Here is a 25,519-nt window from a genome sequence, read left to right as displayed (position 1 = left end):
GCCCATATACCCACAAGTACACACTCACTCTGTTACAAGAGAAAACTAAGCACTGAAAAAATAGATTGAAATAACAGTTTTATCTCTTGATTCAGAGTAAGAGGCGCTAGCAAACATGCATTCACTATGTAATATGGAGTGTACTACACAGGAACTCTCATTGACATCATTAAACAGTCACTAGATGGTGTAAATGAAGACAAAGATAGTGTTGAACAATACAACTAGCATTTGCTCTTCATCAAACCTGTCACAGTAATAATCATTGTTCCTGCAGACACATTGTAATGCCGCATTCATTTACAAGTGACATCACCATCTCCCTAAATAGGCAACAATGCTGATCTTCCATATTAGTAAAGCATGTGTTGGATATTCACTGGATGACTTTCCAAACCAACAGTTGTCTGGGGTTTAAAAAAAGTTTTCTTATGCAAATTTATCTTATTTGTTTCATATATTTTAATACATACAAATAATTTTTTTTGTATTTTTTTTCTCAAGGAGGCTGGCAGCTGCACTTGGAGTGAGTATATAGACTTTTTGTATGGTTTGTTTGCCTTTCTATCAACTTCTGTCCTGGATTACTGTTTTGATGCATGCAGTGCAGAGGGCTGTCAAATGTTTCATTGATTTTAACATACAGATAGAGTAGGTAAGAAAATGTCCACCAAGAGAGACTTGTAAAAGTTTTTAGAACATTTTCATGTTTAATGGTCACTGCACTTTCAACAAACTTCAGAAAGAGTATAAGAAATGCTATTCTTCACTTAAAGAAGCACTGTCACAAAAAAACCCTTTTGACATGTCAAAAAGACATCCCTTCGATCGGGCTTTGGCTGTCCAGACATGATGGAAATAGCTGGCAACAGCTGGAGGGCCGAAGTTTTCCCATCCCTGGTTTAGACCGTGACCATTTAGGAAAATAAACTGGAAGAAATCCACATTAAGTGCGGTCCACTTCTTGCTGTGTGTCACGTGATGAGACAAACCCATAATGCAAGTCTATGGGGCACATCTCTTCACACTGACACAGAGCGGAGATAGGGTCGCACCGCAAAACACAATGGTCTCCTTACTCATTTTACTGAGTGGTCAGGGCCTGAACACTCAGACCCTAACTGCTAAAAACTTTTAACATGTTTCTCTCACAGAAGATTTTTTTGGTGACAGGTACACTCTGACATTCCTTCCATTTCCATTTCTTTTAAAACTCATGGTTCACTAACTAAAACTTCATCATGACCTGAATCAGCCTTTCGAATACTAGAAGTTTATAGCAAGTATAGTAGAAGTGGAGGAGTGGCGGATATAAACAATAGCAGGCAGAATCTACAGGGTCCATTAGAAAGTTTTATCTATAACACCAATGCTTTAGTAGGTTGCACTGCTCAGTACTGCTCTATAATGTCTTGCCGCTTCTGAGGTTATGATATAGGAACATAGGTCCCTTTATCAGCTACTCTATACCCACTACCTCATGAACTAAAAGTGAAATTAATTTATTGAGCCTAAAATTTATATCACCAGAAATAACGTTACTCTGTTAAAACGTTAAGTTACCAGTTTAAATATTTAAAATAAGAGCTCTATTTAGTGCTGTCATAACTTGCAAGCCTACATTTGTGAATTCACATAACAGAGTTATTGGTTGAGCATGTCACTCTAAAAGCTATTGCCCCCAATTCCCCATCAAGATGGCTGAGCTTGCCCATTTATGGCATACGTAATAGTCTCTGCCTCATGTAATGTTATTAAAGTGAGCAAAGAGAAGACCATTTCAGTGTCAGCATTTCACAATAATACATTAAAATATATATTTCTAATGTGTATACCTGCTTCGAACAACTTATCCCTTAAAAGGGTTTCCTTCCAAAATAAAGTTGTGTCCTATCCTCAGGATAGGGGATAAACAACAAATTGCAGGGACATTGGGACCCCTGGTATGCCAGGAACGGGGACCCAGGTCTTCCCTAAGAACAGGACACCACTGCTCCAGTTACTCTTTAAGGGAGCTGCTTGAGATAACTGAGTACAGTACACGCCAGTACAGTACATCTCCAGCGGCTCCTGTAGAGAATGAATAGAGTGGTGGTCATCATGCAAACAGCTGCCCCAATCAAGAGTTGGATCCCTGTTCTAGAAATTGTTATCCCCTATCTTGAGAATAGGACACAGCCTGATTTTTGTATGACAACCCCTTTAAATAAATTTTCCCATATAATATGTTGTTACCTCATAATTGTGGGAAATTGCTGCTGTACAGCAACACTTGGGATCAATTTTATGATTTTAAAGCTGAGGAGGAAGTTATGTGTCTTCCCTTCCTCTTTGACGCCGGTCTGGTGCTGTTAGTCGGTGTAATCTTTAGCCAGGAACACTGTTTGGAGCCCTGCCCTGCCCCCATAGCGTCATCCAGCCCACCCACTCCATTGATTATCATTGGAGCAGACGGGCCAGATGATGCTGTGGTGGCGGGGCAGGGCTCCTAACTAGAGATGAGCGGAACTTTTGGACTTTCGATCCGAAAGCCGCTCACTCCAGTGCGATGCCTGCGATCCCGGGTGCATAGTTGCGTTCCCGGGAATCTGCGACCGCGATCTTCCAGGGAATTCAAGTTACATTCCCTGGAAATCCAGGGAATGTATCTTGAATTCCCTGGAAGATCCTGCTCGCAGATTCCTGGGAGCACAAATATGCACCCGGGATCGCAGGCATAGTAATTGAGCGAAGATGCCGTCGGACCAAAAGTCGGATGGTTCGCTCATTCCTACTCCTAACAGTGTTCCTGAGTGAAGATTACACTGACAAACAATGCGGGACCGCGGAGGAAGGTAAGATACATACCTTCCTACTCACCGTCCCTGGTGCTATAGGAGGCTCTCAGCAGGTTGGAATCGTCTAAATTGCCGATAGTTCTCCTTTAAATCCCAATTCTATGTACAGTATAATGTGTGGTATATTTTAGTCAAAGGTGGGGATTTTTGTGACCCTTTTTTGTGGCACTGGGGCAAACATTTCTAATTATAAATCAACACCCCAAAGTGCAACGGTGTGTGTAGTGAGCAATAGGTAGTGAGCCCCAGTAATGTGCAGGTCATCCTCAAGCATGGGGTTTTATTCACATTACATACACTAAACCTTAAAAATTCTTATTGGCCATAATAACCCATTGGGAGGTAGTATTTGCAGTATCACTTTGTTATAGTTTGATACAGTTGTTATCTTTTCTCTATTAAGATATTCTAAATCAAAGATATCTGTTCCGGTGACAGATTCCTCTTAGATATGCATTAGAAAGGGAGTGGAAGCAACATCATTTTAAGAAATAAAAAAGAAAAGGTTCCACAGAGCTCACCGTTCATCGTGAAACCATTTCTTTATTTATTCCAGTACAAATGACTATAATCCAGGAACCTGTATGCAGCATAGAGTTGTTTCACATATTACAAAGCAAAGTAGCATCACTTAGATTTGACAAGCTAAGAATAAATGGGGAGCACATTGTAGAATTCTAAGATCTGCACATATGTAAGTTATGTCCTGAAGAGCCTAAAATGTGTAGGATTATCTCCTATTAATATGGCCCACTAGCTATTACCTGTGGGGTATACTTTCCAGGAGGAGCAGGTAAATAAATTAACTATTTCTTCTGGGATATGGGAAATTGCTTATTGCATTCCTAAATCCCTTTTTAATTTGGTTTCAATGTTCGGTTAGTGTTATTACTAAGTAGGAAATGTATTACTTATATAACAAAAAAGGCACTTTTTCTAAAAAAACAAACAAAAAACAATCTACTTATATAATCTGAGCAATTGATACAACTGTTTTTGTCTATAACTTTAGTTTCCAAGTAATTCGCTGGAGAGTTGTCTACCACCAGGAACACTGCATAAAGGAATTATCACCTCCAAGGTAACTTTCATTAGTGTACAGAATATATATAAGGCACACATTAGCTGTAAGAGCTGTAAATGGAAAAAGAGTCTGCTAAGGATGAATGCTACATGTCACACATATCCCCTAAGAAAAAAAATGACCAGTTCTTTTCTTTGGACAACTTGTAAAAAATAATATATAATATTATTATATAAAATAATATGTTACCTAGAAAATAGTATAATTGTAATGTGATTAATCCAGGGTAGGGGATTAATTCTTAATGCTCAATGCTCTGCACTGTACTGTACATGCATTGGCTCATGAGCAGAAGGGTTGTATGAAATAGGCTAGGCTAAGCTCGTGTCATAGCTGGTGAGTAGCTGGTAATCAATAGTGATAACGTCTTATAAATGGCTCAGAGGTATGGCTGGCTGGTGTTGGCTGATCTGATCAGCACTTCAATTCAACTCTGGGGTGCTGATCGCGTACTACGGCAACCAAAAGACTTTACTCGGTGCCAGGCCCGTCCCTGTTTTGAGCTCGGCACCGCCCTTGGCTGTGTCGGTAGTCATGTTTTGTATTTATATCATATGTTTTTGCATTTGTCTGAATCCTTCTACCTCAGTAATTGATTTTATTACCGCACCCATCTCTCCCCTGCATAGATCCCTCTGGCCAATTAACAGTTAACCTTTGCTTTTTATGGACACTCTGCCATCACTTATTCGTCACGTTGTAAGCCTGGTTTCTAGGTCTATGGTCCAAAGATGTTCTGAACTAGACCCCTAACGTCCTAAAAAATACCCCCAGCTGATTAACCCTTCGCTGTCTATTAGACTAGTTCTATCTAGCATGCTCGGCATTTCCTGTGCTTTCTCTGTGTATCTTTTGGCTTTTCTGGCCCCGGCTTCTGCTCCCTGACTAACCTTGTTATCTGGCTTCCCGGAACTTTGGCAATTGGGATCGGACTATTCTCTGGACTCTTTTTTGGTACCTCTGCTGCTCATTTGGTTTGACTTCAGCTTTCTGACCATCCTCTATTGTTTGTTTGTCTAGTCTTCTGTGTTTCACATATCTCAAGTCAGGGACTGTCGCCCAGTTGCCCACAGTCACTTAGGGCTTTCAAGGGAAGTAGGCAGGGACAATGGGCAGAGACTAGTCCCTTCCCTGACTATTCCTAGTCCCTTCCCTGACTATTCACCTGCAGATTCTTGACACTAGGCCTCTATGCCAGCCACAGTAATTCTGTAAATGCAGACTGCCTCAGGCAGATCTAACTGGTCAGTGCTATGGAATAGATTGCTAATGATAATAATAATAATAATAATAATAATAATAATAATAATAATAATAATAATAATAATATTATTATTGTTATTGTTATTATTATTATTATTATTATTATTATTATTATTATTATTATTATTATGTCGTCTAGGGGAACTTAAAGAGAATCTGTACCCAAACTAGAAAAAGATTAGATGTTACTAACTATGATTAGGCTATGTTCACACATTTTTTTGCTCAGTATTTTGGTCAGTATTTTTCAACAAAAACCAGGACGAGATTGAAATTACAGAAAGACTATGTTCACACACTGTCGAAATTTAGTGGATGTCCATCATTTAATGGCAAAAAAATTGAAATTATTTGTCATTAAATGACGGCCATCCACAAAATTTCAACAGTGTGTAAACATAGCCCTTCTGTGTTTTCAATCCACTCCTGGTTTTGGTTGAAAAATACTCACCAAAAGTACTGTGTGTGAACGTAGCCTTGAATTGGTTAGCATGTTAATACAACCTTCCAAACTGGCAAACGCAAAAAAAAAAAAATAGCATGCCATGCTTCCCAATAAGAAGAAAAATAAAAAAGTTATAGGGAACAGTATAGAACTATTTTAAGCAAATTTTTAACTCTAATAAAATGAAAACTGAGCTGTAATTGATTGCTGTGGGCAGTTTACACCATAGCATACACCGAATACTAAACTCTTTCCCACAGCCACATATACTGTATATATGCCTATTTCTCATAGTGTTGAACAGCACAATTTAGAAACAAAAACAATATACTGTATACTAAAATCACAAAAATATACTGGGTAGACTTTTGTGTTATATAATGGCTGGAAGAGAAAGCAGATGCTTTTTTTGTCTAAATTTAACCTGTAACTCCCAACAGAAACTACACAGACTATTGGATCTTGGTTATTTCACGTCTGCTTTGCATTTCACCTTCAACATGAAAAGCGGCTTGTACAATGTCAAGCTGATCTTAAAGTGCCTTGATCTGTTGGATAGAAGCGCTCTCAGGTATGTTATCCTTGAGGCTGGAGACTCTGTTAGAAGCATTGTTTTTTTGGGAAAAGATCAGATCTAGTAATCATTGTACTCTTCAGAATTTATTGTAATGTTCCCAGAATGTCTAGTAGACTATTAATTGGAGGAGCCATATTGCTTTGAAGACAACATTGTATTGCCTGTGATTTACACCTTTACGGAAGTGACAGGGAGATGTCTAATGGGAGATATGTTACATTTATATAATTATTTCAATGATCCATGCAAAAATATAGTAATAACTGTTTATTTAAGTTATACAGATTGGAGTCCAAACTTTTGCTGGTGGGAATTGTAGTTTTGCCACAGCTGGAGGGCTGCAGCTTGACATCTTATCTGGGGTATAGGTGATTTCTTCATCAGAAATAACATCAACACTTGTATCAATGTACAGTCCCCATACGGGCTCAGGAAGGATTTATCCAGTTTCAACAGAAACTGCTTCCTTTCATTCACATTCACTTTTCAACCAAAGCATTAGAAACCAAAACTTCACTTACACAAAATTGGGGCATGGCCCTGCAGGGGTGATGGAAGAGGTATAAAGCTGGGTGTCATCGGCATAGAGATGGTATTGAGGGCCAAACCTGTTGATTGTCTGTCCGATGGGGGCTGTATAAAGGAAGAAGAGGAGGGGACCCACGACTGATCCCTGGGGAACCCTAACAGAGAGAGGTAAGGAGGAAGAAGTAGAGCCTGGGAACAGGGCCGTCTTAACAGAATTATGGGCCCCTGGGCAGAGGTGCGAATTGCCCCCCCCCCCCCCCCCCCCAGCGTCCGCTGCCATCAAAACCCTCTTATCTGGTAAGGTATATTGCCTATATTAGTGATTGTCATATACTGTATGTTGCACACATACAGTATATCACTATTATAGGCAATATACCTTACCACCTATTTATCTACCATATAGATACAGGTATAAAGGTGGAGCAGTAGGTAGGTGGTTATATAGCCTATAATAGTGATATATGTGTACAACCATATATATATATATATATATATATAAATATATATATATATATGTGGGGTACAGGTATATGTGGGGTATACAGGTGGTGGGTAATAGCCTAATTAATATATATTGGTGCCCCTCTATATATATGAGACATGTTGCTGTCCCTCTGCATATAGGCCATGTTGTCTCCCTGTATACTGTATAATACAGGGAGTCTGTGTATACTGTATTATACAGTATACAGGGAAACAACACGGCTTATATATAGAGAAGGGCAAAACAACATGTCTCATATATACAGAGGGGCAACAACATGACTATTATATGTGAGAACCATGTTGTTTCCCTGTATGTATACTGTATACAGGGAAACAACATGGTTATCATATATAATAGTCATGTTGTTGCCCCTCTGTATATATGAGACATGTTGTTTGGCCCTTCTCTATATATAAGCCGTGTTGTTTCCCTGTATATTGTATTATACAGTATACAGGGAGACAACAATGGAGTGATATATACACACTCAGGAATAAGATAAGTATATAATACACTGCTGTATACACTGAATGGAGATATATACACACTCAGGAGGAGGATAAGTATATAATACACTGCTGTATACACTGAATGGAGATATATATACACACTCAGGAGGAGGATAAGTGTATAATACACTGCTGTATACACTGAATGGAGATATATATACACACTCAGGAGGAGGATAAGTATATAATACACTGCTGTATACACTGAATGGAGATATATATACACACTCAGGAGGAGGATAAGTATATAATACACTGCTGTATACACTGAATGGAGATATATATACACACACTCAGGAGGAGGATAAGTATATAATACACTGCTGTATACACTGAATGGAGATATATATACACACTCAGGAGGAGGATAAGTATATAATACACTGCTGTATACACTGAATGGAGATATATATACACACTCAGGAGGAGGATAAGTATATAATACACTGCTGTATACACTGAATGGAGATATATATACACACTCAGGAGGAGGATAAGTATATAATACACTGCTGTATACACTGAATGGAGATATATATACACACTCAGAGGAGTTACACCCCTGATCCCCCCTCCGTCCCTCCCTGTTTACCAGTTCACCCACGGCCCTGTCTGCATCCCTGCAGAGAGCACTCCCATGATTAACACCTTCCCTGCCAGCTAGCCTCCCCCCTCTGGTATCAGCACATACTCACTCAGGCTTTGTGCTTCAGGCCTCCAGCTTCTCCTTCCTCTCAGGGCTCTGCTGGTGACGTCACTCTCCTGCTCCGCACGGGAATGCAGGGGGTGAGAGAGACCTCTAGTGACCGGAAGCAGAATGCAGCTTCCGGCCACAAGAGCGAGCTGTGCACAGCCCCTATCTACCAGCGCTGATCAGGAGCACTCCCAGTTAAAGGGCCAGGGAATATGACACAGGGCAGGGGCCCCCTAGGACGCATGGGCCCCCGGGCAGCCGCCTACCATGCCCAATGGGTAAGACGGCCCTGCCTGGGAAGGATACACTGAAGGAGCCGTCAGAGAGGTAGGAAGAAAACCAGAAGAGAACAGAGCCCTTAAGTCCAAGAGAGCTAAGCATGGAGAGGAGGAACTGGTGGTCTACGGTGTCAAACACTGCTGAGAGATTAAGGAGAATCAGCAAGGAGTAGTTTCCTTGTGACTTGGCCTTCAGGAGGTCATTTGACACCTTGGTGAGAGCAGTTTCAGTGGAGTGAAGGGATCGGAATCCGAACTGTAGAGGGTCGAGTCATCGGAGACATAGCGGGTTAGGTGAGAATAGACCAGACGTTCCAGGAGTTTACAAATGAAAGGCAGATTAGAGACAGGTCGATAGTTTGCTGCACAGAATGGGTCTAGAGAAGGTTTTTTCAGTAATGGGATATAATAGAGTGTTTGAATGAGGAAGGAAAGATACCAGAGAAGAGGGAGAGGTTGAGTAAGACCTAAGACTAAAGTGACTGGTGCTTGTTTTCCCTTCAACACCCTTATCACCATCTCCGGGGCAGTTCCCCTACATAAGTCTTATCCCTTGATAGCAAAAAAGAATAGAACAGCCTTCTTCTCTTGAGGTAGACGGGTATGTTGTCTACCTTTATAACATCAAAGTTTTACTGTATGTTAGAGGAACACTGAATGCAAAAAGAAAAAAACATTGTTCAGGTATTCATGAATCGCAGCCCTTAATCCTAAAAGTCTACAAATGTTCCTCCAGGACACCTAGGGACTAACACTGGAACATTCTACGCCAAGCTGTGACATGATCTTTTAAGGCCTTTTATTTGGCTTTCCTAAATGTCATAAAAAATGTCGTTTTTTTCAATAGTAATTTAGCCAGGTAAGAATAGCTGAAGTACAATTGGCTAAAGGTCTGCAAGAACTTAGGTGTCACATCACTCCCACTTAAAAAGATGTTTTAGCAGTTCTCTGTGGTGGATGCAAAGGAAAGAACAGGCTCACATGCTGGGGCTCTGCCAAAGGGCAAAGGCATCTTCCTTAACGGTATTGCCGAGATATTTAGCTGTCTGATATGGTATGAATGCCGAGATTTTGTACAAAAAAAATGGATTACTCAATCGTCTGATGTGCCTTTTCTCTAATAGTTTTGCTGATATTCAAGAAGCAAAAGTGGCTTTTTGTGCATATGAGCATCTTGACCAGAAGGGGGTGAAAGCAGAAACTGGGATGCTGCTCAAAGCTATTAAGGTAGGAGGAATGTATGAATGAACCCCAAAATACAAAAACATAGGAAAGAAGCGTTTTGTATTGTTTATAAGTTTGTGTTCCATTTCCGGCTGTTTTAGGTTGTAGCAATGGGACAGAAATAATTTTACTGTTCAGCCGTTCTTCCTTATAGATGGATATAGGCAGCTGAGGTCAGTGTAAGCTTATAACCACTATTTTTTATTTTTCTCAATTTTTTGCACTTCCATTTAATAAAACTGGATGTTACTTGTTATAGGATGCTACTTGGTTAAGGTGTTACCAGACCCATCAGTGGCAGCCAATTTGTCAGAGTAGACTGGTAGTGAAGCTATGGTTAAAGCTTGTATCCTGTGGCGCAGAGATTTATTGAGACACACAGCAGAGACCTACTATATGAATTAAGCACAGAGACAAGAAAGACATTAGTTCAATGGTTAATATAGACCTGCTCTGTGGTGTACAGCTAGTGTATCGACATTAGTAGCATTCTTGTTCCGTGATAAAGTAAGAATGCATGCACCCGGGCACATACCATGTTGTAGCTGGAAAGACATTCATTCAAGTGCCGCTTTGTGAAAAATAAGTCTGTCTCGGCTTATCTGTCTATTTTTATCACACAAGAGTGCTGGTATGGAAAGATTTTCCAACCAAAAACACCCAGCTTGATCACTGCCATGACAACAGGTTAAAGGGAGGGTGAATACTTTTCCTTGGCTACACAAGAGTGATTAAACGCTGGAAAACTGCATGAGACATTTTCTATTCTACATCTATTTTGCACATCAATGAATTTTAAAGTCACAGTATTACAGGAATTTGAATGGTGCACACCAATTCTTTTCTAATGTTTTTACGTTTAAGTTGTTTTCTTTAAATCATCTTTTTTTGTTAAAATGGTTGCCCAAAATTAGAAAAAGGGGTTCTTGTTTGAAGAACAGCTCCACTCTGCAGGCTGCATCTGGTACTGCAGCTTAGCCAAGTTTTATTGAATGCAGTGTTGCTGCAAGATGAAAACCCATAAAAAAGTGTTATAATTAGAAAATAATGTGAAACTGACACATCCTAAGCGGTCAGAAAAACCTTAGGCAACTTCACATAGCTCATTACACATACATTAGCATGTTACCTTTGATCATGCTGCATTCTCAGTTTTTTCTGTTCAGTCACAGTATCAAGAGTCAAAGAGGCGGGGCTGTGACACTAATGATGCCTTTACTCCTGTACCTCTTCTTCTTCCTTACATTACCCCCTTCCTCTATGAGTGACAAGCAGGGCTTTTAAAGATGCTTTCTGTGACAGCCTAAGACCATGTTCACACAACGTAAGTTTTGAATTAAACACTGCCATTGATACCAATTCGCAACAACGGCCGTGATTAATTCAAAACTTACATGCACTGCAGGCTGAGTTAATCCTGGCCGGAGTGTATACATATAGTATACACTCCAGCCGGCATCTCTAGTTTTGTGCGGCCACTATTCATTAAATAGCGGCTGCACAAGCCTGACAAGTCACACAATGGAGTGTGCGGCTCTTGCTGCATGCTTCATTGTCGGCTATGGTGGACTGGGATGCGGGTGCACACTGCTGCTGCAGTGCCGGCTGGGATGATCTGCACAAACATCAGCCGTTCTGTGACCCGGCCTTGTTACAGAATGGTTGTTGTTTTACGCCATGTGAATATGGCCTTAGAGACCCATCACACAATCACTAACTCTTAACAGCTCAACACTAGAGCAAAGTTAGTGCTCACATGATGGCTTCCTGAGGCCACCATTGAAGACAAGTATGGTAGCACTCCCGAGATCTATATATAAAACAGAATTAAGGCACACAAAATGTGGAATGGTTGTTTGAAGCAGCAAATCAGGTGACTTGGTAACCTGGGTTCCAAAAATTTAAGCCGTGTACTTACCTTAGCCTGTGTACACATGCACAGCTGAGTACAACTCAGATAGTAATGAGCAAACTTACCGAGTGTTTGGTTTTGTCCGAACCTGAAAGTGTACCTGTCATTATGCTTTTTAAAATCTAAATCAACAGTAGATGTAAATTAGAGCAAATTTGCAAATTACATAATTTTTTTTTTGTTATCATGCTATAAAACAAAGCTGAACTTACCAGAAATCCAGGTCCAGTCTCCTGAAGGCAGATTTTTAGTCTTGTGCTGGTTGAAAAAAGAGACTAAACACACGAAGTCTGACCTGTACAGAGAGCCATGGCTATATTTGTCCGTCACTCACATGACTGGCTTCTCTGTGAGCCCTCAGATGGCCTGGGAAACATGGGACTTCCTGTGTTTAGACTCTTTGGAGAAAAAATCTAAACACAGGAAGTGCCGTGTTTTCTATGATAACTAAACAAAAAATAATGAAGGTATATTGCAAACTTGCTTTATATCACATCTACAATTGATTTTGATTTTGAAAGTTATAAAGACAATGACACTTGAACACTCGGCATTTGACACCCAGTAGCTGAAGAAGTTGCATGCAATCCTAGAGCTGCATCCAACATTCTCAGCCATTGAGAGTCAAATGCTGAGTGTTCGAATTTGTACAAACCAGAACGTTTGGCAAGTTTGCTCACTAATAGACACTATTAAAAAGCAAAAGGTTTTGCATTGAAGCTATAGGCTGCATTTCACCTATAAATAACACATGGCCAATACTATTGCACGTTTTTTCCTAATAAGTGGACATTTGCTGTGTGACACACCACTATGCATCTGTACTGTAATGGAATCAACTTCACAGTACAGATTTTTCTGCCCAAGATTTGAAAAAAAGCCACATGACCCATAGGCCTTATTCACACGTTTCATAATCTACCGATCTGTAGGAAAGCCCAATAGACAACAATCAGTAGATTACAAGGACACAAACCAATGCCGGAAAAAAAAAGGACATGTCCTAGTGCGGACCTAGATTCTTTTTTTTTTGACAGATCCTCTCGTAAAAATCAATGAGATCCACTATTATTCACGGATTGTAACCTGTTTAGCATCCGTATTTCCATAAAGAAATATGAAGGAGTTAAAATTGACATATTGGGGGGAAAAAAGGACTTACAGAAATAGGGACGCTGTAGGTATGCCCAATCTGTAATTTATACCGGATTGTACGGGTGGATAGCGGGACGGACTTGAAAAAAGTACTGAACATGTGCATAAGGTCTTACTGATGTGTTTCTACATAAAACATACGGCAGTCAGTAAACAGTGATACACACAGTATGTATCAACACAAAATGAACAAATTACTATGTAAATCACTGCTTATGATAGTATTTGCCAGGCGGGGTGAGAGGAACTAGATGTCGCGCCACCTCAATATAGTTGATTGTACAAAATGTACATTGCCTCCATTCTCCCTTTCCAGCAATAAAGTCTAGGTGCAGCAGTTACCTCTGTTACCCCCAAATGGTAAGCCACCAAGTTTCAGTGCTTTTACTTTTGGTAAAGCAGTAAATGAAATTGGGATCAAAATCTCGTCCCAGCAGCCAGAATAGGGTTAAAGCTCATTGATTTCCCCGGCTCACTTCCTTCTCTGACTGTCTGGTTGGATTCTTGATACTGTCTGAAATGCCTGTCACTAAGTTTAACAGCAATCCACGGTCTCTTTCTAACATGTCAAACAAAGCACAGAACAATTACAGAGTTTCTGCATTTGTTGTCTTTCTCTGGCAGAAGCCAGCACTCCGATCACAGCAGGCCTGCAGCTTTTTTTTTTTTTTTTTTTTTTTTTTTTTACAGCTTTCTTTGGAGAAATAAAATATTCATTTGTGAGACATCAAGGGCACCCCCAGAGCAGGGAGCCTTGAAGTTTCCCATGTAGATTTTGCTTGCCGCTGCTTTGAAAAGTAATAGGCTTTTGCTTGTCCACATTCTTTAAAGCTGCAGTTTCCTGCTCCTAGGACTCACAAAGATCACCTTTCCATAAAAAATGTATTTTCTCTGTGGAATAGCTAAAAATGCATAGGGGCTTTGCACAGATCTGTCTTGTTTGTATTATGTACACATATTTAAATATTAAAATGTCTACTGTGTTACCATGTAAAATATATTTATATAGGGATATATACAACATTGCATTAAAAGCTATAAAAGCATAACAGCCTCTTTGTGGTCAGTAGGTGCAATAATCAGGCTATAGTCAGTAGGTTCAATAATCAGGCTATAGTCAGATGGTGCAATAATCATGTTCACACAGCGTCTTTTTTATTCATTTATTTTTGCATAAAGCAGAACATTTTGCCAAAATGACAGCCATCCAAAAATCATCTGCGAAATGACCAAAATAAGACAGATAGTCAGTAGGTGCAATAATCAGGCTATAGTCAGTAGGTGCAATAATCAGGCTATAGTCTGTAGGTGCAATAATCAGGCTATAGTCTGTAGGTGCAATAATCAGGCTATAGTCTGTAGGTGCAATAATCAGGCTATAGTCAGTAGGTGCAATAATCAGGCTATAATCAGTAGGTGCAATAATCAGGCTATAGTCAGTAGGTGCAATAATCAGGCTATAGTCAGTAGGTGAAATAATCAGGCTATAGTCAGATGGTGCAATAATCAGGCTATAGTCTGTAGGTGCAATAATCAGGCTATAGTCTGTAGGTGCAATAATCAGGCTATAGTCAGTAGGTGCAATAATCAGGCTATAGTCAGTAGGTGCAATAATCAGGCTATAGTCAGATGGTGCAATAATCAGGCTATAGTCAGTAGGTGTAATAATCAGGCTATAGTCAGTAGGTGCAATAATCAGGCTATAGTCAGATGGTGCAATAATCAGGCTATAGTCAGATGGTGCAATAATCTGGCTATAGTCTGTAGGTGCAATAATCAGGCTATGGTCAGTAGGTGCAATAATCAGGCTATAGTCAGTAGGTATAATAATCAGGCTATAGTCAGTAGGTGCAATAATCAGGCTATAGTCAGATGGTGCAATAATCAGGCTATAGTCTGTAGGTGTAATAATCAGGCTATAGTCAGTAGGTGCAATAATCAGGCTATAGTCAGTAGGTATAATAATCAGGCTATAGTCAGTAGGTGCAATAATCAGGCTATGGTCAGTTGATGCAATAATCAGGCTATGGTCAGTAGGTGCAATAATCAGGCTATGGTCAGTAGGTGCAATAATCAGGCTATAGTCAGTAGGTGCAATAATCAGGCTATAGTCAGTAGGTGCAATAATCAGGCTATAGTCAGTAGGTGCAATAATCAGGCTATAGTCAGATGGTGAAATAATCAGGCTATAGTCAGTAGGTGTAATAATCAGGCTATAGTCAGATGGTGCAATAATCAGGCTATAGTCAGTAGGTGTAATAATCAGGCTATAGTCAGTAGGTGCAATAATCAGGCTATAGTCAGATGGTGCAATAATCAGGCTATAGTCAGATGGTGCAATAATCTGGCTATAGTCTGTAGGTGCAATAATCAGGCTATGGTCAGTAGGTGCAATAATCAGGCTATAGTCAGTAGGTATAATAATCAGGCTATAGTCAGTAGGTGCAATAATCAGGCTATGGTCAGTAGGTGCAATAATCAGGCTATGGTCAGTAGGTGCAATAATCAGGCTATAGTCAGTAGGTGCAATAATCAGGCTATAGTCAGTAGGTGCAATAATCAGGCTATAGTCAGTAGGTGCAATAATCAGGCTATAGTCAGATGGTGAAATAATCAGGCTATAGTCAGTAGGTGTAATAATCAGGCTATAGTCTGTAGGTGCAATAATCAGGCTATGGTCAGTAGGTGCAATAATCAGGCTATAGTCAGTAGGTATAATAATCAGGCTATAGTCAGTAGGTGCAATAATCAGGCTATGGTCAGTTGATGCAATAATCAGGCTATGGTCAGTAGGTGCAATAATCAGGCTATAGTCAGTAGGTGCAATAATCAGGCTATAGTCAGTAGGTGCAATAATCAGGCTATAGTCAGTAGGTGCAATAATCAGGTTATAGTCAGTAGGTGCAATAATCAGGCTATAGTCAGATGGTGCAATAATCAGGCTATAGTCAGTAGGTGCAATAATCAGGCTATAGTCAATAGGTGTAATAATCAGGCTATAGTCAGTAGGTGCAATAATCAGGCTATAGTCAGATGGTGAAATAATCAGGCTATAGTCAGTAGGTGTAATAATCAGGCTATAGTCAGTAGGTGCAATAATCAGGCTATAGTCAATAGGTTTAATAATCAGGCTATAGTCAGTAGGTGCAATAATCAGGCTATAGTCAGATGGTGAAATAATCAGGCTATAGTCAGTAGGTGTAATAATCAGGCTATAGTCAGTAGGTGCAATAATCAGGCTATAGTCAGATGGTGCAATAATCATGTTCACACAGCGTCTTTTTTATTCATTTATTTTTGCATAAAGCAGAACATTTTGGCAAAATGACAGCCATCCAAAAATCATCTGCGAAATGACCAAAATAAGACGTTATGGCTTTCTTATATCAGTTTGTTTGTGGCTTTCTTACACCTAGCACTATTATGTTGGTTCTTAGAAATGGTGATATTGTCCAGTTGTTGCTCATTATGCTTCTGATTGTTTCCTGTCATTAGGATATTGGGGCCCATCTTATTTTAGGGCAATTAAAAAAAGAGAAATTCCATCAAAATGATATTTTGATGTTTGCATAATGGGTAGAGATGAGCGAATATACAGTAATAATTAAGCAAATGTATTTGTTAGCTTAGCAGTTTGCTTATCAACCAGCTGCCTTTTTAGTGCCGCTCCGTGCCGCTCCGTGCCGCTTAGGTCCTAGGTGCTGGGAAAAGCTGGATCCAGTCCTGGGAAACTAGAAGTTTCTCAGGACTGGATGCAACTTTTCCAGGCACCTGAGGAGTTAAAAGACAGACGTCTGATAAGTCAACTGCTGAGCTAATGAAACTATTTGCTTCATTATTACTATAATTATGAATTATTATATATATCTACTAATATATAAATAACTAAAAAAGCATTAGTCTGAACTCATGACCTTAAATACCTCTGCAAGAGTGGGTGAGTAATCCCATAAGGTGCCATTTTTTTCAGGTCTACAGTCCTGATTTCTATTCATTTAAAATTTTGTTCAGTTTGCACCTACTGCTTTAATAGAGGGTATAAGTTAAAACAAACCTTTTATCACTTTAATTCTGCCTAGAACAATAGTCATCGAGATGGTCTCCTGTGGTGTGGGGGAATAAGCTACCAGTGATTGCCTGATGACCTGGGCTCAGGCAGCATGAAAGTGATGACAGGCTCCTTTTTCTGCATTTTTAACTTTGTACACTATTTTACATTACTGGAAACAGTCAGCAAGTTTGTCAGACTGCTAGAGCTTTGCAGAGCTCTAATACTATACTCTAGGAGGGGGAGTTAGTTTTCCTATATTTAACAACTGTATAGTATCTAGTGTAAACACAGCATGTATGAATGAAGCCTTTAAGCAGGCTTTGTGCAGGCATATAAGTGGCAAGTGTTGCTGGTAGTCTTCAGTTCTGAAGCAGGCAGAATGTTCAGTGCAGCTCCGAGCTATAACACCGGCTTTGATTCAGTATGAGTACAAGATAAGTAATGCAATTTTCTTGAAGAGTTATACCAGTTAGAGAAGGAGATAGCAGGAGATTGCAGGGATATGCCTTTACTTTCTGGTTACTGGGGGACCTGCTAGTTAGGACATCAACCAGTCCTGGGATGGAGGGGCTACATTGGTCGTTTAGCAGAGCATCCCTTTCAAAGTTTTTTGTGATTTCCCTGGTCACACTGGCTGTGGTGGGAGCATTGTGGTCCTATTCTCTTGAATGGAGCTGTGCTACAATAACCACTGTTTGGTCACTTGAATATAATGATCAAAGGGGGTCAAAGAAGTGTAACCCACACCAATCAGAAAGGGATAACATATCTGGAATGCTCCCTTTAATATTTTATAAAGATAGTCATAACTATTATCTTTTTCATTCTGCATGGTTGTTGTATAATGGGGACTGCTGGCATGTTGCAGTGCTTATATTATATAGCCCCCCCCCCCCCCTCATTTGTCCAGAGATTGTAATACAATATGTTACAACCTGAGTTCTTGTTTAAAGCATGCTGGACTTCTTATGAATGTTCATATGTTAATGGCTCTGGAAGGATTATTAGACTCCTACTCAATCTGCTTAGCATTCAAAGCAGACCAAAGCATTGCACTAATCTACACGGTTACAACGTGGTCATATATCCCTGTAGTAAATGATCCTTTTGCATTGTTCAGTGTTCTGACTGTATAGGCATCATTGTTTCCTCAAAGTCTTACAATCGCTATACTTGGAACCTACAGAACAAAATTCTAATTGTAAATCTCAGCTATACAGCAGAATATTTTACCCGATATCTAAGCATGCTGTGTCTCCAAGCCCTAGCAGAGGAAATATATGAGCATAGTGTTCTTGCGTTTCAAAATTTGACTTCAAAGAAGTTGGTGGTTCTCGAGGGAGACCCTCCAATTTTCAGCACAAACATCCGATCTAGCCTGGATTTTACTTGCCTTATTTGCAAACCCATAGACAGTTCACGAAGATTTGAATCTATTAAGGCTTTCATTCTTTTTATGAGATAAAAGCTCAATCAATGGTATGTATCAAAATAGTCCTGCTCCAAACTGTGGGTTATGTTCTGATCTGACATCAGAGGGTCCTAAACCTGTACCTACAGTAATGTATAAAAAGACTAGTCTGTCTGAATATATCTTTCATTAATAAATATTCATACTTTTCTATTTTACTTCCATTTTATGGAAGAGAGTTAAGTTTTAACCCTGCATATTTGCAATAAAATAACCTTAAGGCTATGTTCACATTCTGTATGAGACTGGCTGCTCCCTGACCCGGCCAGGGAACGGCCGGTCTCATTAAAGATCATCCCGGCCGATACTGCAGTACTGGCCGAATGATCTTTAGCGCCGCTTAGTTCTGATGCAGGAGCATCCATGCGCGCCTGCATCAGAACTCTCCACTGCACACTATGGAGTGTGCGGCCGGAGCCGCTCGCTCCACAGTGTGCACCGACAGGGTTTTCTGTGGCCGCTATTCAATGAATAGCAGCCGCAGAAAACTGACATGTAAGTTTCTCACGGCGCCACTAGGGATCCCGGACGGAGTGTATACTATGTGTATACACTCCGGCCAGGATTCCATAGGAGGCAATGTCATGTATATTTTCGCATTAATCACGGCCGTTGTTGCAATCGGCAATCAGGGGCAGATTAACTGTACCATAGGCCCCAGTCTGATTACCAAGCCTGGGCCCCCTTACCCTACTGTACATATGGCAGCACTAGCGTGGTGTTCAAAGTACAGGATAGATAATGTCATGCTGCCCTGACCTGTGCAAAATCATGGTAAAAAAGCATACATTTTTGGCTAATCATTTCAAAATTGTATCCAGAGACCAGGGCCGTATTTACCACTAGACACCCGTGGTCCGGTGCCTAGTGCAGCACCTTGCAGGGGGCAGCACCAGGGAGCAGGGGGGGGGGTCAACTTTTTTTTAGTCTCCCACCTCCAGGTCAGACTTGCCAGTAAATCTGGTGTCTTTTTAAGTGGGGTAGGGGGGGGGAAGGTCAGGTCTGGTGTGGCAGTGTTGTTCAATTCTGGTGTGGCTGTGACGCCTGGAGCTATTACCTACCTTTTTCCTTCAGACAATATGCAGACTGCTCTAATCATTGATTCTATGAGAAAATGTATGTTTAAAGCAGTTAAAAACCATTAAAAACGCAATTCTGACAATGTTTCTACATCTAGATAAAAAGCATGTGGCCGTAAATGCACTCCCCCATGCTCCCTTAGATGGGGCGTCTTCAGGTTTAGTGCCTAGGGCAGCAGCAGCTGGTAATACGGCCCTGCCAAGGACAATACTCCACTGAAAGTATAAGGTTATGTTCACACAGCGTAAATGTACTTTGTGCGCTGTGAGACACTGCCTTATATTCTATGGGATCCTGGCCGGAGCGTATGCACATTGTATACGCTCCGGCCGGGATCCCATGGGGCGTCGCAAAAAACTGACATGTCAGTTTTCTGCGGCCGCAATTCAGTGAATTGTGGCCATAGAAACCCATGTCAGTTCACACAATAAAGCGAGCGGCTCCGGCTGCTTGCTTCATTGTGTCCTATTGGGAGTTCTGATGCGGGCGCACGCTGATGCACCCACATCAGAACACTACGGCTATAAAGATCATCCGGTCGGGTCACGGAAAGGCCGGTCCAATACGTAGTGTGAATATAGCCTAAGTCTGTTTGGTTAACCATGGGCCCCCATTGAGCTCAGGACCCCGGGCTACCACCCAAAAAAAGACCTACTATAATCCACTACTGTCTGCAAAAATGGACGTAGTTTTACAAAAATATACATAGTGTGAACATAGCCTAAAGGTGCAAATTATTCAGTAAAAAAAAATCCAATTAAGGTTTGATAGCAGAGAAGTAGTGTCCAGTATACTGAAAAGCCATAGGTAATTTACTACTAGATCTATCTAATTTGATTTAAAAGGTTGGAAACTATACAATATTTTAAACATGGTATTTATCTTTTACATTGATGTAATTGTTTAGTTGTAGCATTGTAGCACATGTACCCACTACCCTCACTCCACATAGTTCTGCCATGCCTGTGCTGCTTCTCTTGGCTCTGCTGATAGAATAAGTGTGTGCTCTCTTTCTGCCACTTAAAGGGCCAGTACGTGCACCTGAATGCTTCCTCGGCTATCACAATCAGGCAGCATTCCCAGTCCCAACACACCTAAGCAATAGGTTCCTCCTACTATTTTCCAGTGTTCATTTGTTTAGTACGTTATTAGTGTGCATGACCCTGGCTTGTTTTGTAACTCTACCTCTGCTACTGTCCTGAGCCCTGCTGTATACTAGTGTCTGAACCCTGCTCACCCCTGACTAATGAACCTGCCAACAGTGATCTCTTGTCTAGCCTTTAACTACAGGCTCTATTACACCAAGCGTATTTGGCTGACTATCAGCCGTTATGGCCAATAGTCGCTTTGTGTAATAGCTACTGATAAAAGGCAATGACCAGCCGACATGCACAATGTTGACAGATCCTTGTCTTTCAACATGTTAAAATTTTTCGACGATAATGGCGGTCTGCTGGTAGTTGCTTCATTTAGTAGGAGTGTGCCTGCTGCTATCTACTATGGGCTCCCCGGTTAATCTTTAGATCTTTACTCATTCTCTGTCGGTGTGTGCAATAGCGCCAGCAGTGAGCAGGAAATGAGGAGCAAGTGAGCGCTGACCTGAAAGGTTGGGACCTGCTTGCTCCTTACCATAGGCCCATGTAATAGAGCCTTATGAATGAATTTTGAAAGCTCAGACCATGGACATTACCTGGATTCCTCTCTCACATGACTTCTCTGAACTTTGCATGGGTGCCCTTTGGCCTGTTAGGCCTGTTGCCACCAAAACTGGGACCACCTCTAGAGTTAGTGACCTGTTGGTAACCTTAAAGCTATGTCCACATTCTGTATCAGACGGTGTCTGCCTGGATGATCCCGGACGGTACTGCAGTACTAGCCGGATGATTATTCCGGCCGCAGGATTCTGATGCGGGCGCATCAGCGCGCCCGCATCAGAACTTGCCACTGCACACTATGAACTGACATGGGTCCACATGGGATCCCGGCCGATGTGTATACGCTCCGGCCGGGATACCATTGAAGTAGAGGCAGTGTTCACATGCGCGTAAAGTACAGCCGTTGTTGCTGATGGCAACAACGGCCGTACTTTTAGGTAGTGTGAACATAGCCTCAAAGTGAACAGGTTTTGTATTCGGTTTAAAAATAGAAATGAAGGGGCAGCTACATAAGGAGGGGCCCAAAGCCAGTCCAGGTTAAACAATGGGTCCACATCTGCCAGTCATTACACAGTATTGTATTGTGATGTGGCTGATAAATTCTGAGATTCTGCTCGAGTCTAATCGTTCGACATTTGAATACTGATGGCTGCCAACTTTTTCAGCCACCGATATTCAAATGCCGAATGATCAGACTTGAGCATGCTCTAGTTGCACTCATCTCTACTCACAATACTTGTGTTGATTTTGTGTCACTATTGTATGGAATTCTGGAAGACATTGTATGACACTTACAGTATCTACGTATCAGTACACTATATTATATCTTACTATATATATATATATATATATATATATATATCTTATGCGTTAACAGGTGTGGGTTCAGATGTCTGACCTATCATACACTGTTTTATTTACCATCTATCTTCCTTTATGTATGGAAATAGCATAGATTGTGGTTCTATGCCTTTTATGCCACACTCACTAACCTCTATTGGAGCTAAGTTACGTGTCTAAAACAGCTCACTGAGCAACCACCTCCAGCCACCGCAAGATGGAATCCCTGCCCATGTCAAGTTGGGAATACCCCTTCAAGGTCATGACATAAAATATCTGAGGTGGCCTAAAAATTGTATTTAGTTTTTTTTTTCTTAGAAGTTAGATGTAACTTTGTTAAAGCATTGTATTCCAACATGAAATGAGAGACGTGATCAGATAAACTTAATAACATCTCACTGTGATTTTATTTTTGTGCCAAAACTTTCCAGACTTTTCGTTAGTTCTTCATAGGATGAGAGGGTATTGTAACATTGTAGAAACTTTTCACTGCCTTCCCCATGTGGATAATGTCACCACCATTCATTATTATTGACCACCGCTGTCTTGAACCACCGATGCATGGATGAATGATTTGGGTTTTGGTCACATTTGATTTTGTTTCCTTTTGTCTGAAAACCCTGTATGATGGTGCTAGCAGAGTTAAATTATTATCATAGTTTACCTGCTTTGTTTCTCCTTCACAGTATGTCATATACCAATGATTGAATGCCCTGGAGTTCTCCATAAAGTTAATGGAACGGGTTTTAGTAGAAGAGAATTGTTCCAGTACTCAGTTTGGCAGGCCATTCACCGTTTTTTTCTTATTTGGAGAAATCTTTTTTTCATCTTTGAGGTTATTTTTTTTCTGATCTACTGTTCTTTATTTTGTCTTTTCATTAGTCAATAGACAATTAGACAATAGGGGAGACAATCAAAAATTGTCTAGAGGTCTTTCTTGTCTATAGCAACCAGTCACAACTTTGTTATGTGGATACAGTGAGTATTTACTAGAAATAAGTGGACTTTTTGGGGGTTTGTTTGGGCTGCATCCAATTTCTTCAACCATTTGGTAATCAAATGCCAAGAGTTTGGCTTCAATCGAATCCGAATGTGCTCGAAGTCCACTAATCTCTAGTGTATACTCACTGTATCCACATAACAAAGTATTGACTGGTTGCTATAGACAATAAAGACCTCTAGACAGTTTTTGATTGTCTCCCTTTTTGTCCTTAATAAGAAACTGGCTAATATTATACAGTTGCCCCACAACTTACAACGGCCTCAGGTTACAATATTTTTAACATACTGTACAATAATCCTTTCTGGACCATCATAACTTCTAAGACTAGGAGGTTCTATTGCTGCTACTCAGTGTGAGCAAGGTCTACTTTAGGCCCTGTTCACATAGAGCAAGAGCGTTGGAATGCCGTCAGCCGCCGTTTCATAATATAGACAAAAAAGAAGAAGGAGACAGCGCTCCATGGCGAGGATCAACCAGATAAAACGAAGGGGAGGAGAAAACAAGGTAACCCTCACCTGGTAAGGTTGTGCTAGCTAGGAGGTACAACACTCAGAAGCACATGTGAGACAGACCGCAGCCACTCCCGATATCCTCCAGTGATCAATAGAGCAATGATTCCTCCAACCACAAACACACGGGTGTGAGGGCGCAGGTCCAACAAAAAAATATATAATAAAACTAAAATATGTATAAAATATATATATAAAATTTATTAAAAGACTCAACACTTTTCGGAACCGCTCCGGTTCCTTTCTCAAGAGTCAATTTTATCATTGCTGATCCTGCCAGGGCTGTGGAGGCATGCCAGTGATACATACTTACCTGTCCAGCTCCCTTGCAGATAACAGATCTCGGCCCCCTGTTCTCTACCACTATCAGTGTTTTGGAAGTACTTTGGGGCGTGCCACTCTCTCCAAAAATGGCTGCTCAGCATATAGATCCCATACTGTCTGTGCTAAGCTGCCGTTTCCGGAGAGAGCGTCACGTCACCGGATGTTTCAAAAAACACTGACAATGACAGAGAATGGGTATACCGAGATTCGGCAGCTGTGGGGACATGGGAAAGGTAAGTATGACTTTGCAGTCAATTTATCATAGACAACTTTTTTAACTGTGCGAGAATACTTTACAAATCTGAGACCTTTGAATTTCATTGCCTTAATGCAATAAAGGATGGCTGGACAGCAATTACATGAATAATTACCACAATGAAGTGTTGTGGTAACGCAATAAAATGATCATTTACTGCTATTAACTGATGCATTCACACTGCATTTTCATTGTGTTACTTCATGTGTGAACACAGTCATAAGTATGTTATCACAATAATAATTATTATCATCATGACTTTATGGTTATCCTTCCCTAATCTTTGTGGATGCTGTACCAATGACCGTGAAGAAAAGTGACAATCCACTCCCATAGCTTTCACTGTTTACAATAAACCATTCCTAGAATAAAAAAGTTCCTTCATTTATCTAAAACTGAATTTCCTATTGTGCCTTAATTCAAACCTGAAACGAGATCCCATTATAAGTCAACCCTTTAATGCTGACTGAAAGTCCAATATCCTTCCCAACTATTACATCTATGTTTCTATTTGGCTAATGTCTCTATCTGATTCACACCAACTATTGACTTCCTTCAGCCCCATAAAAGCAATATTTGGATTTAAGAATCCCAGTGCAAGAAATGGAAAGAAGCAAAGGGTGGAAAAGCAATAGATCAGCAGACACCTCATTAGAGATATTAGAAGACTTTCATGAGGTTTGTTGTAAGACAATCCCCTTAGAATTTACAGATCTCAGGTTCCTGGTGAAAACAAGGCTGGATCAGTAACAAGACTAATATCTTATAGGAGCTGTGTACAAACTTAATCAGCCACGGTGAACTGCTTAGTGCCAGCAGAGTGTATTGACACAGAATACAATCAAGGAGAAATAGAATTGAATATAGCAACACTCCCTGGCTGTTAACAGCTCTCTGCTCTGGTTATATTGCATGATTAGTATTGATCCGTGGGGAATAAGAAAAACAGCCTCTCTTGTTCCCAGATCAAAAGCAAGATGTACACTTTTATCTGCTGCCTTCACTCTTTATTAAGACGCCAGTGTTGGTGGTGGATTTAACTGCACAGACTGTGTTTATTTATCGCTCTTGTTTATACTCCCAGTGGGAACACAGAGCAAATCCGCAATCCATATAATGACTGATCCCGGCCACGTCATAACCAGTATTGAATAGGTGTGTTCACTATTTATTTGAACTGGGGGTTTGTCTATGAGTAGATTCTGCTGATCAATGCTCAGATGCTGGTATTGTCGTTCTTCTTTGTAAAAGGTAATTAAAGGTATGTTGACTTCTTTAATTGTGTGTGTTATACAGGTCTAGCAAGTCTAGCTAAAGTCGTCATGTTAGACTAC

The 25,519-nt window shown here is 40.5% G+C and overlaps 1 protein-coding gene across 1 annotated transcript in view; it reads left to right on the top strand.

Annotated features, from left to right (window-relative positions):
- LOC138801768 (uncharacterized) overlaps positions 1–25,519 on the top strand; it is a 92,169-nt gene that overhangs the window by 5,712 nt on the left and 60,938 nt on the right. The window contains exons 2-5 of the mRNA XM_069984864.1: positions 505–526; positions 3,850–3,918; positions 6,070–6,200; positions 9,830–9,932. Coding sequence (XP_069840965.1) covers positions 505–526; positions 3,850–3,918; positions 6,070–6,200; positions 9,830–9,932 — 325 coding nt within the window. The remainder of the gene's footprint in view (positions 1–504; positions 527–3,849; positions 3,919–6,069; positions 6,201–9,829; positions 9,933–25,519) is intronic.

Source organism: Dendropsophus ebraccatus, chromosome 9, assembly GCF_027789765.1.
Source record: "Dendropsophus ebraccatus isolate aDenEbr1 chromosome 9, aDenEbr1.pat, whole genome shotgun sequence".
In the NCBI taxonomy this organism is placed as follows: domain Eukaryota; kingdom Metazoa; phylum Chordata; class Amphibia; order Anura; family Hylidae; genus Dendropsophus; species Dendropsophus ebraccatus.
This window is presented reverse-complemented; position numbering and strand designations above follow the sequence as displayed.